At 52.7% G+C, this 16,174-nt stretch overlaps 9 protein-coding genes across 14 annotated transcripts; 3 read left to right on the plus strand and 6 right to left on the minus strand.

The window, feature by feature from the left end:
- Positions 1–36: 36 nt before the first annotated feature.
- H257_15313 (hypothetical protein) lies at positions 37–1,582 on the minus strand. The gene is made up of 4 exons (XM_009843370.1): positions 1,293–1,582; positions 721–1,233; positions 401–670; positions 37–346 (listed from the first exon to the last, which is right to left on the minus strand). The coding sequence occupies exons 1-4, from the start codon at positions 1,491–1,493 to the stop codon at positions 59–61; spliced, it is 1,272 nt and encodes a 423-aa protein (XP_009841672.1). The 5' UTR covers positions 1,494–1,582; the 3' UTR covers positions 37–58.
- Positions 1,583–1,873: 291 nt separating this feature from the next.
- Positions 1,874–2,870, minus strand: H257_15314 (hypothetical protein). The gene has a single exon (XM_009843371.1). It carries the CDS (start codon positions 2,683–2,685, stop codon positions 2,053–2,055), a length of 633 nt encoding a protein of 210 aa, XP_009841673.1. The 5' UTR covers positions 2,686–2,870; the 3' UTR covers positions 1,874–2,052.
- Positions 2,871–3,857: 987 nt separating this feature from the next.
- H257_15315 lies at positions 3,858–5,586 on the minus strand. 2 transcript variants are annotated; one of them, XM_009843373.1, is made up of 2 exons: positions 5,501–5,586; positions 3,858–5,434 (listed from the first exon to the last, which is right to left on the minus strand). In XM_009843373.1, exons 1-2 carry the CDS (start codon positions 5,563–5,565, stop codon positions 5,068–5,070), a joined length of 432 nt encoding a protein of 143 aa, XP_009841675.1. In that variant the 5' UTR covers positions 5,566–5,586; the 3' UTR covers positions 3,858–5,067. The 2 variants fall into 2 exon arrangements, with proteins under 2 accessions (XP_009841675.1, XP_009841674.1); XM_009843372.1 differs by having other exon boundaries at positions 5,483–5,586.
- Positions 3,956–5,060, plus strand: H257_15316 (hypothetical protein). Its single transcript, XM_009843374.1, has 2 exons — positions 3,956–4,177; positions 4,239–5,060. Exons 1-2 carry the CDS (start codon positions 3,977–3,979, stop codon positions 5,010–5,012), a joined length of 975 nt encoding a protein of 324 aa, XP_009841676.1. The 5' UTR covers positions 3,956–3,976; the 3' UTR covers positions 5,013–5,060.
- Positions 5,587–5,787: 201 nt separating the features above from the next.
- Positions 5,788–7,588, minus strand: H257_15317 (hypothetical protein). Its single transcript, XM_009843375.1, has 4 exons — positions 7,166–7,588; positions 6,779–7,093; positions 6,094–6,726; positions 5,788–6,026 (listed from the first exon to the last, which is right to left on the minus strand). The coding sequence occupies exons 1-4, from the start codon at positions 7,520–7,522 to the stop codon at positions 6,000–6,002; spliced, it is 1,332 nt and encodes a 443-aa protein (XP_009841677.1). The 5' UTR covers positions 7,523–7,588; the 3' UTR covers positions 5,788–5,999.
- A 248-nt stretch (positions 7,589–7,836) lies between these two features.
- H257_15318 (hypothetical protein) lies at positions 7,837–9,126 on the plus strand. Its single transcript, XM_009843376.1, has 2 exons — positions 7,837–8,653; positions 8,715–9,126. Exons 1-2 carry the CDS (start codon positions 7,909–7,911, stop codon positions 9,020–9,022), a joined length of 1,053 nt encoding a protein of 350 aa, XP_009841678.1. The 5' UTR covers positions 7,837–7,908; the 3' UTR covers positions 9,023–9,126.
- Positions 9,127–9,244: 118 nt separating this feature from the next.
- Positions 9,245–11,030, minus strand: H257_15319 (hypothetical protein). Its single transcript, XM_009843377.1, has 6 exons — positions 10,906–11,030; positions 10,606–10,848; positions 10,374–10,538; positions 10,169–10,285; positions 9,884–10,078; positions 9,245–9,828 (listed from the first exon to the last, which is right to left on the minus strand). Exons 1-6 carry the CDS (start codon positions 10,999–11,001, stop codon positions 9,403–9,405), a joined length of 1,242 nt encoding a protein of 413 aa, XP_009841679.1. The 5' UTR covers positions 11,002–11,030; the 3' UTR covers positions 9,245–9,402.
- A 235-nt stretch (positions 11,031–11,265) lies between these two features.
- On the minus strand, positions 11,266–12,456 carry H257_15320 (fructose-bisphosphate aldolase, class II). Its single transcript, XM_009843378.1, has one exon. It carries the CDS (start codon positions 12,437–12,439, stop codon positions 11,363–11,365), a length of 1,077 nt encoding a protein of 358 aa, XP_009841680.1. The 5' UTR covers positions 12,440–12,456; the 3' UTR covers positions 11,266–11,362.
- A 1,793-nt stretch (positions 12,457–14,249) lies between these two features.
- Positions 14,250–16,158, plus strand: H257_15321 (hypothetical protein; the record flags this gene model as incomplete). Of its 5 annotated transcripts, XM_009843380.1 has the most annotated exons (8): positions 14,250–14,462; positions 14,520–14,570; positions 14,647–15,035; positions 15,084–15,219; positions 15,281–15,349; positions 15,426–15,641; positions 15,689–15,816; positions 15,877–16,144. In XM_009843380.1, the coding sequence occupies 8 exons, from the start codon at positions 14,250–14,252 to the stop codon at positions 16,070–16,072; spliced, it is 1,398 nt and encodes a 465-aa protein (XP_009841682.1). In that variant the 3' UTR covers positions 16,073–16,144. The 5 variants fall into 5 exon arrangements, with proteins under 5 accessions (XP_009841682.1, XP_009841683.1, XP_009841684.1 ...); XM_009843381.1 differs by having other exon boundaries at positions 15,084–15,349; XM_009843382.1 differs by having other exon boundaries at positions 15,426–15,816.
- Between the last annotated feature and the right edge of the window lie 16 nt (positions 16,159–16,174).

The following is a 16,174-nucleotide window of genomic DNA, read 5'->3' on the forward strand; positions in this document are numbered from 1 at the left end:
TGTGTCCAGCGTGCAATGAGCGAAGAAGAAGAAGAAGGAGGAGGGGGGGTCAATTCTATCATGGCTGAGATACTGACGGATACTGCCCGAAGACACTGGGCTCGGGCGGCCACTTGTACTGGGCTTGGGTGGATTGAGCGATGAAAGTCGATAGTTTTACACGGGGAGGCGGGTCGTCTTGTTGGTTGGGACTGACTTGGGGAATGGAGGTTAGTGATGACGGTGGTGTGGTGGTTCTTGTCACTTGAACGCTCTCCAGTCGGGCCACGCGATCGTCGAGGGCTGCAAATTTGGCCTCGAACGCGTGCGTAAGGGTGTCCATCTTCGCTGCCACAACCTCTTCAAGCTACATCGCCTGAACCATGAGAAAACGAAGTGGGTATAAAACATGACGTCGTACCTTGGAAAGCGCCGAGAGGACATCATCCAAGGTCACAGGTGGAGAAGGGGGTGAGGAGTGCCCGTTAGGTGGAACTCTTGGGCTGGCGGACGCGACTGGCACTGGCTTCGGCGGCGTGGGTATGTCGACGGACGGAGCTCGTTGAATGTTCATGGAAGCTCGCGGATACATGTCTTCTTCGTCGGCATCGTGCTGGTTCGAGTAGAACCACATGTTTCGCTTGATCCTGTCGGGGCTACGATGGGGGTTCAAGATGTCTTTGTCCAATGCCTACCACGTGCATGTTGTCAGCTACGACAGGGTAATAATAGATGTCGTACAGCGTGCGACGGAACGTCTTCAATGGGTGTGTTCCAGTCCAATATGGAATGGGTTTGGACTTCATGCAGCGGTGCTGTCGGCAACGCATCCGATACATGCACGGCAACGCCATTCGACGGTCGCTGGGTTGTTCTAGTGTGGCGTACAACTCTCGCGGCCTTTGGCTGTCCCAGGTTCATGCTGATCCAAGGGGACGACGTGCCATCTACTTGTGCGGGTGTGACATGATGCGACGGCACTCGAGGAAGGTCGCCGCTACGATGGAACGAGGGTTTGTGTGACGGCGGAATCCATACAGCTTGCTGCTGCTTCCGCCTTCGACTGGCTTCGGCATGTGCTTGCGCCACGTGAGCCAAGAGGTCGGCCACGACGATCAACTTGCATTCGCGAAAGTGCTGCGGCGACAACAACTGTGAGGTGGTGAGGTGGGGAAAGTACGCAAACGTATCCCTGGCAAAGCGGAGGACGCCGTCGACGAACTTGACGTCGGTCTTCCCGTACAGGTCCAGATCCTAGTGACCACCAATGGCGTGATGTAAGCGCCTCACAGTACACGCACGATTCATCTTACGGCGGCTTGCACAAGCTCGGCCACATGACGTGAATGGTCGAGGAGGGCATAATGAAGTATTCGAAGAAGTTCTGCTAAGTGATCCGCGGCATTGCCTCGCGCCAGCGTCTCCACAGATGCCGCAATGTCATGCGGGTAACGGATCGCCACAAGCTGCTTCCTCACCTTCGCCGCATTGTTGCTCATGTCCCCCGTCGCCATGGATACCCGAGTTTGTCCGGATAATACATTTGAATTCCGAAACCACGCGCGCAATTATCCGGATACTTGCTCAGCAGACTCAAGTGGCATGCATGATGACCAGAAAAGGATGCTGCATGTCCTCAGTAACGTTACCATGTACAAACTACAGAGCCCTTGACGCTCGATTGCCAAGGGCTCCGTGGGGTTATGGTTACTCGCATGTCGAACGCGTCGTCGATGGTCGCAGCTGGAAGGATTGCGTGCGTGTGTGAGTCAAAGATCGATCGTCACTGCTCCATTCTGAGATCCACTTCAACAAAGTTAACGTGTCTGTGTCCACGACGATCGTTGGGGGCAATCTCACGCGGGCTGCTATTCCATAGGACGAATCCGGGCTGCTACACCCGGCGATGTGTACTACAACAGCCCATCCAGCCCATGAACCATCATGCATGCTGTAGCCGACAACCACAAGGTAAGAACGATGTAATTGAAGAGTCCCCATAAATTGTAGTATTAAATATGGTTTCGCCATCGTTGTTTGAGTCAAGCGAAGAGGATGGAAGGCGGGGACACCTTAACAGACAGAATCGAACGACGAAAAGTGCTCCGATAGACTTTTGGACAACGAGCAGTGTGACACAGACAACGGCGCGTCGTCGTCCGCGTACAAGTTCTCGTCCGACTTGGACGTAAAGTACATGACATTGCGCAACTCGAGAAAGTCGGTCATGATCTTGACGACACCCATGTGGCAGGAGCAGTCCGAGATCACACGGCGGTCGACCGATTGGAGCTTCGATATCAAGCAGGACAGGAACAGGTCCAAGATGTCAGATGCGTTATCGCCGCGGCACGACACGTCCATCGAGATGCACGGGTCCTGTGAACACTCTTGGCACAGTTGGCAGCACCCCTTGGCACTCGTGATGGCAAGTAGCTGGAACATGCTCTTGAGGTTAAAGAAGTCCTGCTTCGACTTGTACATGCTGGTCTGCTTGTTGTTGTTGTACGCCAACTTGACTTCGTACATTGCGGACCCCGCCATCGCAGGCGCAGCAATCACACACGCATTCAACAAGCACTTGGCCTTCTTGGAGGACACCCCTTCAGGACTATGTCCTTCGCAGCTGGTGTTGGAGCCAGGGATGAGCATCGGCTCCGTCATCGTGAGCGACAGGTTTTTGCGTATGCGAAAGTCCACCGACATATCTGTGTCTACCTAGAGTTACTCGACGGCGGCGGCGCGTCGACGAAACTTGATGCCTTCGCGGTGAGTTCGGAAGTGAAGGCTGGGTCGGCCTCGCGTTGGTCCGGCATGGATTTGTTCGTATTATGAGTTGAGAAAAACACTTCAACTTTGTATACAATCGCAGCTTGGATATAAATTAGCAGGGGGGCGGGGGTATTTTTTATATTTTGGCATGACCAGCGATTGGTTCCCACGGTACAATTGGGTGTAATCATGTATTTGCGTTAAAAATCGACGAATTGTGGCTCTGTGATTGGTCCAGAGGGGTCAATATTGCCCGAAACGCGAAATGAATTGGGCAACGGGTAGCCTTTTTCACCAATCACAATCGAGCATCGAAAAACGGATGGTTTTTCGCTGGATAATAATATAAATTCCTGGATAAAAACACGGCCAATACTGAGTCCTTATGAATCCGCATCCTTTTCAACAGCCAATCGCAATCGTTGGATGTGGCATGGTGAGTGTAACTCCTCTAAAAATGGGTGGTCATTGAACTTGCGGCCAGACAATAGTATGGGCTTTTGTATCCCGTTGTCAAACCACAACATGTTTGCCACGGATGTCGCACGCGGTGATTAGGCCACGGAATTATTTGGGTACATGTATATGTGCACTATAAACTTGAACACAGTATGCTGTCCTCCGTTTTCATTGATGGAGGTGGAAAATGGTCATCTGAGCCCGAACAAGGCGAACACAACTCGAACATGGCGCAGCAGGCTTCCGTCGCGTCGTCGACTTTTTGTTCTTGCAGAATACAGTACAATGTAAGTCGTTGTACTGTACTGTACTGGAGTGGTTGTAATGGTTCCGTACAAGTACAGTAGCTGGTCGTCGTTGCGTATTATTGCCAAGAAATCGCATTGTACAGTTCCCATGTGATGGTCCTTGTAGAATCAATCCGGAAGTGCTCGAAATGATCGAACTATCGTGTATACACAACTAAAGAGAATGTGTACAAGGCACTCATACATACCTACTGATTCCATGTGTACTTTGGATTACAAGGTACTCATACATACTTATTGATACCATGTGTACTTTGGATTACAAGGTACTCATACATACCTACTGATTCCGTATGTACTTTGGATTACAAAGTACTCATACATACTTATTGATACCATGTGTACTTTGGATTACAAGGCACTCATACATAATTATGATACCATGCCAAGGGTGGATTTCCGGTTAAACGAAGTATTATCCGTCATTCAGGAAGAAGGTGGGAACCATTCAAAGCAACATGACGTTCGGGAACCAACGATGGGGCGACGAAGATGAGGACTTCCTCCCGCAGCGCACGGAGACGGAGCCAGATGCCAACGGCGTGCGCACGATCGTGTCCTGGAAGTTTGACGATGATAAGAACAAGGTCAAGGTCACGACCAAGATCCAAAAGGTCCAAACCGTACACAAAATCAGCAAGCGTGTGACTGAGCGCAAGGTAAATGCATCCTTTTCGTCCCCAATTGTTGCCAATCCTCGTCTTACATGTTCCATCGTAGTCATGGGGCAAGTTTGGGGAAGGCTTGAATGTAGAAGGCAACACGAACGTCACGTACTCGTCCAACGAAACTGTGTTCATGGACGACCCGAACGCGGATCAAATTTTGCCCGGCGAGAAGAAGGAAGAAGAGTCCGTGTTCTCGGGCGTCAAGCAGACTTCCATCGTCGTGTGTCGTCATTGCGGCATGGTCGGCGATCACTGGACGTTGAAGTGCCCGTACAAGGACTCTGCTCCTCCCACTGCAGACGAATTGGCGGAGAACACGCCTCCTACTGAAGACGCCAGGGCCGCGCCTTCGTCCTCGTTTGCGTCGGCTGCGTCGGGTGGCTCTCGTCTTGCGAATGCGTTTGGCGGCACCTCTGGCAAGTACGTGCCGCCTTCTCAACGTGGCGGCGCTGGTGCCGGGGCGAGCGACGACGCTCGTCAATCCCGCGATGACGACAGCGCGACGCTCCGAGTGACCAACATCTCCCCCGAAACCCGAGAAGACGACTTGAAGGATCTGTTCCGCACGTTTGGACCGCTGGAACGCGTGTACTTGGCCAAAGATCGCGAGACGTTCCAGTCGCGCGGGTTTGCCTTTGTCAGCTTCGCCTACCGAGGCGATGCCGAGAAGGCCCTGAACAAGCTGCAAGGATTCGGCTATGATCACTTGATCCTCAAGCTCGAATGGGCGAAGCCCTCCACCAAGACGGCGGTCGACGAAGGCGCCGTTGGCACCACGTTCCGGTCCGGATACGGGAAGGCGCTGCCCCAGGACATCCGGAAATAAATACTAGTATCGAAAACAAGAGCGTTGATCAATTTTTATATCATGTCATCATGGGTCACTGCGACAGCAGCGCCTTGAACTCGTCGTACTCGATCTCGCCGCTGCCGTCCGTGTCGAGCTCGTCCAGCATCTTGTCGATGTCGATGGGCAGCCCAAAGTCTTTCTTGATCAGGTGCACCAGCACCCGCCTCTCGACGTGCCCGGTCTTGTCGGGGCCGCCGCCGCACGCAACGTACGCGTCGATGAAGTCGGACTCGTCGTCATACTCCATGGCCCGCCGCTTCTGCGTCTCGATCACTCTGAGGAATTCCGGGAACTCAATCTCCCCACTGTGGTCGTCGTCCACTTCCGAGATCATTTGGAACAACTCTTCCTCGCTCGGCTTTTGCCCCATCGCTTCCAACACCTTGGCGAGTTCGTATCTAGGAGGATTACAGTATGTGGATATGGTTCTGTCAGTGATGTACTACTTGTCGATGGTGCCAGACCCGTCCTTGTCAAAGTGCACAAACGAATCCCGACACGCATCGATCTCTTCTTGCGTCAGAAGCATCCCGGTTGTTCCTGAGGTGGCGAAACCACCGCGACGGTTTCGGATGCCGGATAACTTTTGTAACGCTTTTCGAATGAAGGAACATCATACTATGGGACGGCCAGATTCCTGTCGCCATGACTGACATAGGGCATGGTACACCGAAGAAGCCGAGGTGTGAGTGGCTGCCGTCGCGCCATCTTCCAGCATCGACCACACATCGAAGTGGGTCAAGACGAATCTGTGGTCGACCTTGTAGGCATATTCCTTGGACTTCACAATCCAGAAGGCAATGGTCCAAGAACGTATCGGTCAGCGATGACCCTCCTTCCAACCGATTCCCCCAACCATCCTCATCCTACCTAGTACGTGGTGGCGCCACGTCACCGTCGTAAAAGTATCAACTAGCAATCAGTTTGTAAAGTCGTTATATTATCACCATTCGTCTCGCTTCTTCAATACACTTGTTTCACATACAGCTCCTACACACAGAGAGATCAACAAGTAAGCCATCACGTCTTCCATCCATCCAGCGTTCGACGGACGTACCCACAGCCCCACGCGCTTCTCGTGCGTCGGCAGCAGCCGCACGAGCTTTGGAATCAACTCGCGAAGCAAACTCGTGGTGCACACTGAGTTGAGGTAGAAGAAGTAGGCATCGAGGGACATCTGGTCCTGCCCGAAGCGGCGGCAGTTGTCCTTGAACGTCTGGATGTCCGCGTACGGCACGCGCGACGTCATGAAGTTGATCACCTCGGTAAAGACCTGCTTCGTCTCGCCGCCTTCTGCCGGTCCGGGGATCGCCGGCGCGCTGCGCACCTGGCTCGTCGTGCGCTGGTACGTCGGCGCGGCGCTACTACTCAAACTAGTGCTAATACTACTGCTACTTGAGGTGCTAGTAGTACTAGGAGCGGGGGGCGCCGCCACGGCCGCGGCGGGTTTCGCGTACTGGGCATAGATTTCTTGTTCGGTCTTGTAGCCAGTAAACCGCCGGAGCCGCGGGTCCGGTCCATTGGACGACGACGTGCCGAACGACGCTTGGCGGGACGGCGCTGCCGACGCATGCCCCGCACTGGAAGCGGACGGAGCCGAGTCGCGCCTGCCCGAGAACGATCGACTGGTGCGGTGGGTGTCCCCGTAGCCCGTGAGTGGATGCGAGCCGTAGTCGCCGACGTGGAAGGGCTAGTAGTCATCGGGGAGTGAGATGATCATGCGACATGATGCTGAGGATTACCTCGCTCGACCGACCGCCAGACATGTCAGCGCCAGCGCGTTGAAGGGTTTCGAAGAGTCGGTCGCATGAGCCTGGCGGTGGGGTCACGCCGCCGCTCAGGATCTGCATTGGAGACACCTCGCGGCCGTAGAATGTGGTGTTCAGTTCGCCGCGCACGAGGATCGTCGAGCCGTGTAACCCGACGCCGGCAAATAGACCCTTGGCGTGACTGTACGTGTAGTTGCTGCTGAGTCCGCTGCCGCCGGCGTTGACGTTGGCGCCGCCTGCACGACCGACGGGACCGACGGCCAACTCCAAGCCTGCACCCACGGAGAGCTACAAGAACAAGGAGAACACATGACACATTTCCCTTTACTCTCGTCATTGAGAGCCTGTGTGTTGGTGTACCTGCGTGCCTCGCTTAAAACTTTGCACGGCGCTTTGAGACCCCAATATGATCATGAAGTCAATGATCTCCCCACCGATTTCGGCACCAAAGCCCACACCGGCTGTCCCGATGCCCGACGGCGGACTCCAGCTGCCGTCTTCGAGGCGCGACAACACGATCCCCGTGCCGACCTTGCCAGTCCAGATCATCCCAGCCTTGATCACGGTCAAGAACGCAATGCCTGCGGCGTTCTGAAGCAGTTCGAACGGCACAGCCTTGTCCGCGTCCATCTTGGGATTGAAGAACGCGTCCAAGATCTTGCATGCCTTGGTGATCTCCTTCTCCATGGAGGAGTGGTAAGGGGAGTTGATGCCCATCTTCTTCAAGGACCTTCCAGAGAAATTCAAAAATAACGAGGAAAGGGTTGAAGAATCCAGTTGGCTGTTGGCAGTTTTATGCCTATTATGAGGGGATGACTACACAAAAAGGATTTATGTACAATTCAGCCAATGAAATGCCAGGAAAACCCAAGTCTGGAAACAATTGCAATACAAACAGTCCAATATTAGCCAATCATTGGTCGTATTTTAGACAAAATACATTGGGGTGTCACCCTATTGTGAACTTCCTTCGAAGTACTCCCGTACCGAAGTACCGTAGTACTACGTACTTCGGTATGGGATTTTTAGCACGAAATTTGTATTCGTGCCAATTTATCCGGAAAACTGAAATGTCTCACTAGACTTGGCGGCTTTCGACCACCATGGACGAGAACGATGAAGTCTTCGTGCACCATCCCAAGGCACGGGAGGCGCGACGCGTGCTTGTCCATGCCATTGCATCTGCACCACCAGGCACCACCGCCATCCTTCTATCTGGTGGTCTTGACACGTCTATCATTGCCGAGGCGGTGGGCGGGCGGCAGTTCGTTGACGCCATCACTGTATCGTGCGGCGACGACGTGGGCAACCCCAAGCACGACTTGTCCTACGCCCAGCACATTGCGCGCCGTGCCAAGTTGAACCATCATGTTGTGTCCATTCCCGACACGTTGTCCATCATGGACCCGTCTCCATCCGGTGCGCTGTACCTTGCGGTCCAGACGCTGCAGACGTTCGACCCGATGGAACTCCGCGGTGGCGTGGCCGTCGCCCGCGCACTCCTGCACGCGCAGTCCCTCGGCATCACGTCCATCGTGACTGGAGACGGCGCCGACGAAATGTTCGCTGGCTATTCCTTCGTGACCACCTTAGCCGAGGACAAGCTCAACGCGTGGCGCGAGCGAGCTGCCAAGCACATGCAGTTCTGCGCCACCAAGCTGGGCCAGGCGCTGGGCATCTCTGTATACCAGCCGTTCGTCCAGCCCGATGTCGTGGCCTTCGCCTTGTCGTGCACCAAAGCCGACTTGGTAGCGACCCACGACGGCGCCATCCACGGCAAGTTTGTGCTTCGCGCCGCGTTCCCTGAAGCGTTTTCAAGGTGGCGGGATAAAGTACCTCTGGAAACCGGTATCAATGTATACATTTATGGAGGTTCTTGTCATGACGTGGCTGGCGACACCATGAATAGGGGCGGGCACGACACCTCTGGGCACCCTCTTTGACCACCACACGCCGACAGACGAGTTTGACCAAGAGCGTAAGGATATCTTGGCCCAAGATGGCATTGCAGTGCGAAGTGCTGAACATCTGCACTACTACCGGGTATTTCGGACGATCTTTCACCGACCAAATGGCGCCGACTGGACGACCCGCGTCCGGCGGCACGATTCCGACCCGTGTGTCCAATGTGGCTTTCAACTGGAACGACCCGACCAGTACTTTTGCAAAACGTGCGGCGCGTGGCCGGCGCGGACGTTGCTCCCGCCGACGTCGTGAGTCTAGTAGAGTCCGATTTCCACAGAAAACACGAATAAGTAGTCGAAGTGTGGAGGTCGCAACTACAGTAACGTTAACATGGGTTGCTGATGGTTGTGCGCTAAGTTATGTACTAGTATTTGTTAAAGAATCAACGCATATGATCTACCCGTACAGTAGTTCCCTTTGGTGTTCCCAATATGGGTTATATGCGATTACACTGCCAAATCATCATGACGAGCACAGAGCAATACTAAGCTTACACTGTTATTAATAGTATGTCTACGTATTATAATAATAGTTCTACGTATAAATAACGTTAGTCGTACAGTAATACTTTGTAGTAATATGCAGTGATTAATAGCTGGTCGAACTTTTTTGACCGATGTACATGCATTTCCCTAGTCGAGCTCGGCCATGTTGGTATGCAAGGGTGTCGTCATGAGCTTGGCCGCGACGTCATCTTGCGCCGCTGCCAAGCGCGCGGCAAATCCGCCGCGGGGTCCGTCCATCTGTTGAAATTGCTCCACTTTCTTGGCAGCTTTGTCCTTGTTGGTCAGAGTAAACGTTTCGTTCACAAACGCATCCATGGCGGCCGTGGCGCCAGTGCCAACCACGGCGCAGTCGTGCAGCAACTTGAGTCGATCTGCATCAACCTCCACGACCTCCGCCTTAGACGGCGGCGGCGGTGGCAGTGTCAACAAGGATCCATGCGGCACTGGTACGTCTTCGTCGTTGACCACGGCGGCCCACCGCCGCTCTCGCGCTTCCCGCACCAGCTTGCAGTCCTCCGCCGGCACGATCTTTTCTCCGCTGTATGGCGACGTCTAATCCATTTCCACATCAGCCACGTTACACAATGCAATCTGCAGTCTCGAGTACTTCGTCCTGTTGGTTGTTGGACGACTCGCGGCGGTCGCGCTCGGCTTTGCCTTTGCGCATGATCTCTTCAAAGTACCGAAAGTTGGCCTCGTCCTTGTCCTTCTTCTCCTGGCGAATCACCACCAGTTCGTCCCGCTCCGCCTGCAAAGCGGCGTCCATGTCGCCGTTCGTGTCCTCGAGCACCTTGTACCATGCCTACATACATACATTATATACCCACATTATTATAATTATTATACATGGGCTAAATAATCAAACGGATGTTTACAGCAGTGTGGCTCGTACATTCACACGACGGCGCTCGTCGTCAAACACTGGGCGGTCGTCCAAGTAGCGCAAGTTCTTGCACCGCGCCACGACCGTTTTGCGGTACTGCTTGATGTGCTTGACCACGTCGTTGCCCTACAGCTTGCCACGTCAGAAGTGGGCGTTTTTGATTGGTCAATATATCCATGTCCTAAGCGCGCTGATTGGGTGTAATATATGGTACCTGGAGGTACAGCACGCGAAGATTGGGCATTTGGGCCAAAACGTCGACCACAGCTGGGTCGGCAATGCGGTTGCTTTGGATGTCCAGCACCGACAAGCTCGGTATTTCCAGCACGTGCGCAATGTCGTCGGCCGTGCGGAGGTAGTTGCCCTTCATGGACAGGTTCTACCCATACACACTATCGGTGAGAAATACCCATTGTGACGAAGATATGTAGGGGTGGTGTTTGTACGGTGAGAGCAGTCATGTGGCTGAGGTTTTCGATCTTGGCAATGTGGTTCTGGGTCAAATTGAGCGTGTCCAAGTAGACTTGGGCCTCGAGGCCTTCGATGGTTTCCAGCAGGTTTTCGTGCAGGAACAGCGACCGCAGCTCCCGCATCTCCGTCAGCCCCTCGATCTTGTTGAACCCGTTGCCTTCCAGCCAAATCACCTTGACGTTGGTGTATTCTTCCAAGTTTTCAATACGTCGGAACCCCTACAGGACGTGCAATGTCAGAACGACAAGAATGTATGACCACAAAGTATGGAGGACCTTGTAATGCAGGTACAGTCGGTCGTTGATGCTGGGCGTACTGTACAGGTCCAGATCTTTACAGATCTTTCGCAGCGTCGCCTTGTTCATCTCCATCTTGACGCTTCACTTATTCGAATCTGTTGGGTGTGTGCCCTTTCGGATTTCACCGAAAGGTTGCGGAACCTCTATAATATCATTATTATATCTCAAAGGTTTATGACGTGGCAGGCCTGCACACCACGTTCAATTTACAAACCGCGACATAATTTCATACACTGTACTACCGGTAGTAGTACTAACGTTAACGTTATTTAACGTTAGGCCTACAGTACCGTAATTCATTTTCTACTTCGAAGTACAAATAGTTTAAATACGTGCCTGGTTTTAATGCACAATCAATGTCATGTGAATGCAAGTACATACTAACCTATCACTTGCACATGATGAAAGAGGCACCATTTAGTTAGTACAATAGTTACAACACGTTGGTGCTGTTGAGGTTGCGGAAGGCTTCGTGCACGCGGACGATCAGTTCTTCTTCGGCCTTGCGCACCCACACGCGAGGGTCGTAGTACTTCTTGTTGGGCTTGTCGGCGCCGTCGGGGTTGCCGATTTGGGCCTGGAGGTAGCCTTCCTTCTCAATGTAAAACTTGCGCAGACCGTTCCAGTACGCCCATTGGGTGTCCGTATCGATGTTCATCTTGACCACGCCGGCCTTGACGGCGGTTTGGATCTCCTGTTCCGTGGAGCCGGAGCCGCCGTGGAACACGAAGAACACGGGCTTGGTGACGCCGGTGCTCAACTTGGCCGCGACATGCGCTTGGAAGCCTTCCAACAGTTCGGGATGGAGTTTCACGTTACCGGGTTTGTACACGCCGTGCACGTTACCGAACGCCGCGGCGATGGTGAAGCGGTGCGACACTTCCGACAATTGTTCGTACGCGTACAAAATGTCCGATGGTTGAGAGTACAGCGAAGAGTTGTCGACGCCGCTGTTGTCAACGCCGTCTTCTTCTCCACCCGTGATGCCCAATTCGATTTCCAACGTGAGGTTGATCTTGGCCATGCGCTTGAAGTATTCCTTGCTGATGTGCACGTTTTCTTCCAAGGATTCTTCGGACAAGTCCAACATGTGCGACGAGAAGAGAGGGACACCGTGGATGGCGAAGTACTCTTCATCAGCAGCAAGCATACCGTCAAACCAAGGGAGGAGCTTCTTGGCGCAATGGTCAGAGTGGAGGATCACTGGGACACCGTAGTGCTTGGCCAGCAAGCGGACGTGGTGAGCACCGGCAACGGCACCGGTAATCGAAGCGAATTCGCCCTTGTTGGAGAGGCCCTTGCCGGCATAGAACGCCGCGCCACCGTTGGAAAATTGGATGATCACGGGGCTCTTAATGTCGCGCGCGGCCTGGAGCACAGCGTTCACGGTGCTGGAGCTGGTGCAGTTCACGGCTGGGATGGCGAATCCATGGTCCTTGGCATATTGGTAGACGGCGGTAACTTCGTCGCCGGTGAGGACACCAGCCTTGACAACGTCGAGGAGTCCCATGTTGCTTTGATCGAGGAAATTTAAAAGTGATGCCAGGGATTCTGCGGCGCCAGAGGTGCATCACTTTCTCCCTTGATTTTAGTATGCTTTAGGGGTAGGGGGATCTTGATAGATCGAACCAATCAAAGCTTACATAAAAAAATGAATGGTTTTGATTGGATAAAACCAACGTAAAACAGGGATGACCACTGGCGACGCAGCACCATCACGAAAGGCGATCGGATACAACGATGCGAGTCGAGTCGGCGGCGGCGGCGGATGGACCGCCTGCCAGCAAGTTAGACGCATGCAGACATGTCGTTTCTCCATTGAGGACGTCGACGGGCGAGAAAGATGCGCATGCAGTCGCCCTGTCACTTTCTGAAGAGCAGCCAATCGAAAGCCACGGATGGTTCTATGCAACAACGGATGCAAAGCCGCAACACATGGAGGAAATTCCTTGGGGGAAGGGAGCGCTTGGCCTTCCTCGTTGACTTCCTCATTGACTGTATGAGGTATGGGCACGTATAACGCTCGTGCGTTCGTTGGTTCAGGGAAGGAAGGCAATGTGTCACGTACATTCCACTGCATATCGCTGCTTGCAAAGATAGCTCCGTGAGATAGATGGTCCACCAGGAAGCCTGATATCCGCAAGATATTTCCCCATCGAGCACCACGGTCAAGATCAGGGAGCGTGGGATGGCTACGCTCCAGAGTGGAGCCTCCAGCCTTCTACACCGCCACGTAGAAGAAAATGCTACTTGCATGTACTGAAGTACTTGCAAGTTGATTTGGTATAACTGCATTCTGCCTCCCTTGGAGGTTTTGCATGGAGACTGTATACTGTACTACAGTAGTATGTCGCAGCACTTTGAAAACGAATATGTTTTGAAAAAATGTGAATCTTCGAATGCTATACTTTGACCTTCGTGTGCAAACTTGTACCTAGACAACGAACGAAGCTCAGCATGGATGCATCAGATTCAAATTCCGAAAAGTGCTGGATGAAGCGGAGTTGCATTCAAATGATTGTGTTCTCTGTCAAGGTCTATTTGACAGGCATAAATATCATTTTCGAAGCAAACATACTCAAACAGTGAAAACAAGTAAAAAGGAAAATGGTGCACACTATTATCTTAAATTTGGTATACCTATTTACGTTTGCATATTTTTTGTGTGGTTAGGTTGTAATTTCAGTAGTTCTATATTCAATTCAGACAGGTAATGTAATTATACAGTTGTACGTAACAAAACAAATCAAGACAGGCACCAAAATTCACTTCATGTATTAGATTAAGGAGGTTATCTCCCAGTATTTTGACTACATTTGATTGGCTGATTCAAGTGCACCATTAAATGGTTACAAAAATGTTGGATTTCGAATTAACCCTTTGAAAACAAATCTCTTTTGAAAGCTGATGGAGACAAAATCGGAACAAGTGCACTTGTGACCTTGACAAGAAATACCCTGTGCGAACGAATAAATATATGGTTGGACGCTCTTCCTCTCCAACCGTTTTAGGGCCACGATAAGACCCTTCCCCAGAGTGAATTGAACCTGGGGCGTTGACGGAAGCGCAACCGTCGGACTCCGATATTACTCCGGAGTAACAGTGTAAAATCAAGTAACAGAACCAGGTGTTGATAATTATCCGGATTTACCGGATGGGTTGCCCCACTTTGCCCCAAAAATCCGAATTCAAATTTGGCGGGTTGTTTTTTGCGATTTTGCATTGGAAAATATAAATATATTATGCCACTTGAGTACTAGTACTAGTATGCAATTAAATAAACGCTTGGAATTGTTTTCAACCACGACGGAATTTCCAGCATGACGATACCGGAGCTGGAGGCCATTGACAGCGCGCTCGAAGCGCGTCTGGCGGCAAACCATCGCATGCAGTCGGAGCTGGAAGAGATGGAGACTCGCATCCTTGAGTTCCTCAAGGAGACGGACATTGCTCTGTTTCCTGCCGTGGAGGATGTCAGCTGCAACTGCATTCCCGAGCATTTTGTCCCGCCGGCCGCCCTACCGCAACATTTGGTTCGTTACAACATGACTCTCTTGGAAACGTTGATCTCTCACAAGTAGACCACGTAGAAGCGCTGCCACGGCATCGTCACTCATGAGGGTGAGCCCTCATCCACCCAGGTACTTTACCTCGTACCTGCCTTGTTGATATGGTTTCCCATGGTAACGTTATCATGCAATACCCCGGATGTGATAGTTCTTCTACCAGCAACCTCCCAGCGTCAACACAGCCCGACAAACGACCCAAGTACCACCACCTACGGAGAGCATCCCATTCGAACCGGTTGCTGACCCCAACGACCACTTCGTCGACGTATCGTTCGACGACGACGCTGCCGGCGTCACTGACATGTCCACGTTGGACGACGACGTCGCTCCGTCACTCGTGGAGCCCTCCAAGAGCGACACGAACACCGTTGTTTCATTCAAGGACGCCGTCCTGGCCATCGCGTCCACCCCACACGACTTGCATGCCCACTGCTCGTCCTGGACGTCCATCCCCGCCGTCTTTTCCCGCCCCGACACGTCGACACTCGCTGCATCGTCGCCCATCATACATACTTGGGCTACATCGTGGTGCTACAGGTGGCAGTCATCCAGCCATTGAAAGTACTAACATCACCCTTGATGTAGCAAAGCCAATAGCCCGAACGACTCTGCGACCCAGGCGTTGGTAGCCTACATCGTTCAACTGGTGGAGCACCCAGACTACTGCCATCCTGACATCATGGCCGGCGAACTAGGCGAATTCCTTGGCGCGTCCACTTCGGTACTTGGTTCCATCTTGATCTACTTCTTTTGCGTGATAGATACTCTATCGTCCTATGTAGCGCTTTGTACTGGAGCTATGGGCGGTGCTGACTGTGGTACTAGCAATCGACCAAGTCTGCTTCCTTCCTGTACGTCGCCTATTGCTCCCATCTTGAGCAGCCCATTCTCCATGATCACTCCACTTACCTACCCATCCACCCGTAGACGACGACGCCCGCCTCATTTGTAAGGGAACTCGCGTCGATTCAACAGACGCGGCGGCTAGCCCTACCAAGTTTAGCCCATGCGAGCTTGAACACAGCAGCACCACAGCACGGAGCGCTCCGTACCCCGGCCACAGCAGCAGGCAACCCAGAGAAGAAGCGGAAGCTGCCGTCATATCCTCGCAAGGCTGGATCGAAGCGAACGTCCCCCATACAGGTACGTCCATTGTGAAGAAGACTTGAGATTAGACGAGTATGATGCAGGTGCTTCGGCAAGTGATCGCTAACCAAATGGAGGCACTGGCCCATACAAGTGGATGGCAAGTCATCGAACAAGATCAACCCACACGGAGCACACAAGACGGGGAAAAGGCGGCAGCCGCGTCGCGACAGTACAACTACCATCTTCGATATATAACCAACATTGGGCTCATTGCTTTGTACTTCTGTAGACGAGAACGCTTGATGGGTGTGACCAACCCACTGGACGTGCGGGATTGGACCAGACCACGACGGCGGCAGCAGCAGAGGAAACGAAGTGCCAGCCGAGAGAGCAGCCGAGAGCCCAGCAAGAGAAGCAGGCGAAGTGCCACCACCACCCCCGAGCACCACCCCAGACAACGACGACACACCAGTCCAAGGCGGTAGTAGAAGTCCACAAAATGAAGCATATGTACTACTACTATATACATGCCCCTGCTAAACTCTACGTAACGTTATCGATATATATACATACCATACCTGTCGGTG

The sequence above is a fragment of the Aphanomyces astaci genome, assembly GCF_000520075.1.
Source record: "Aphanomyces astaci strain APO3 unplaced genomic scaffold supercont1.69, whole genome shotgun sequence".
In the NCBI taxonomy this organism is placed as follows: Eukaryota; Oomycota; class Saprolegniomycetes; order Saprolegniales; family Verrucalvaceae; genus Aphanomyces; species Aphanomyces astaci.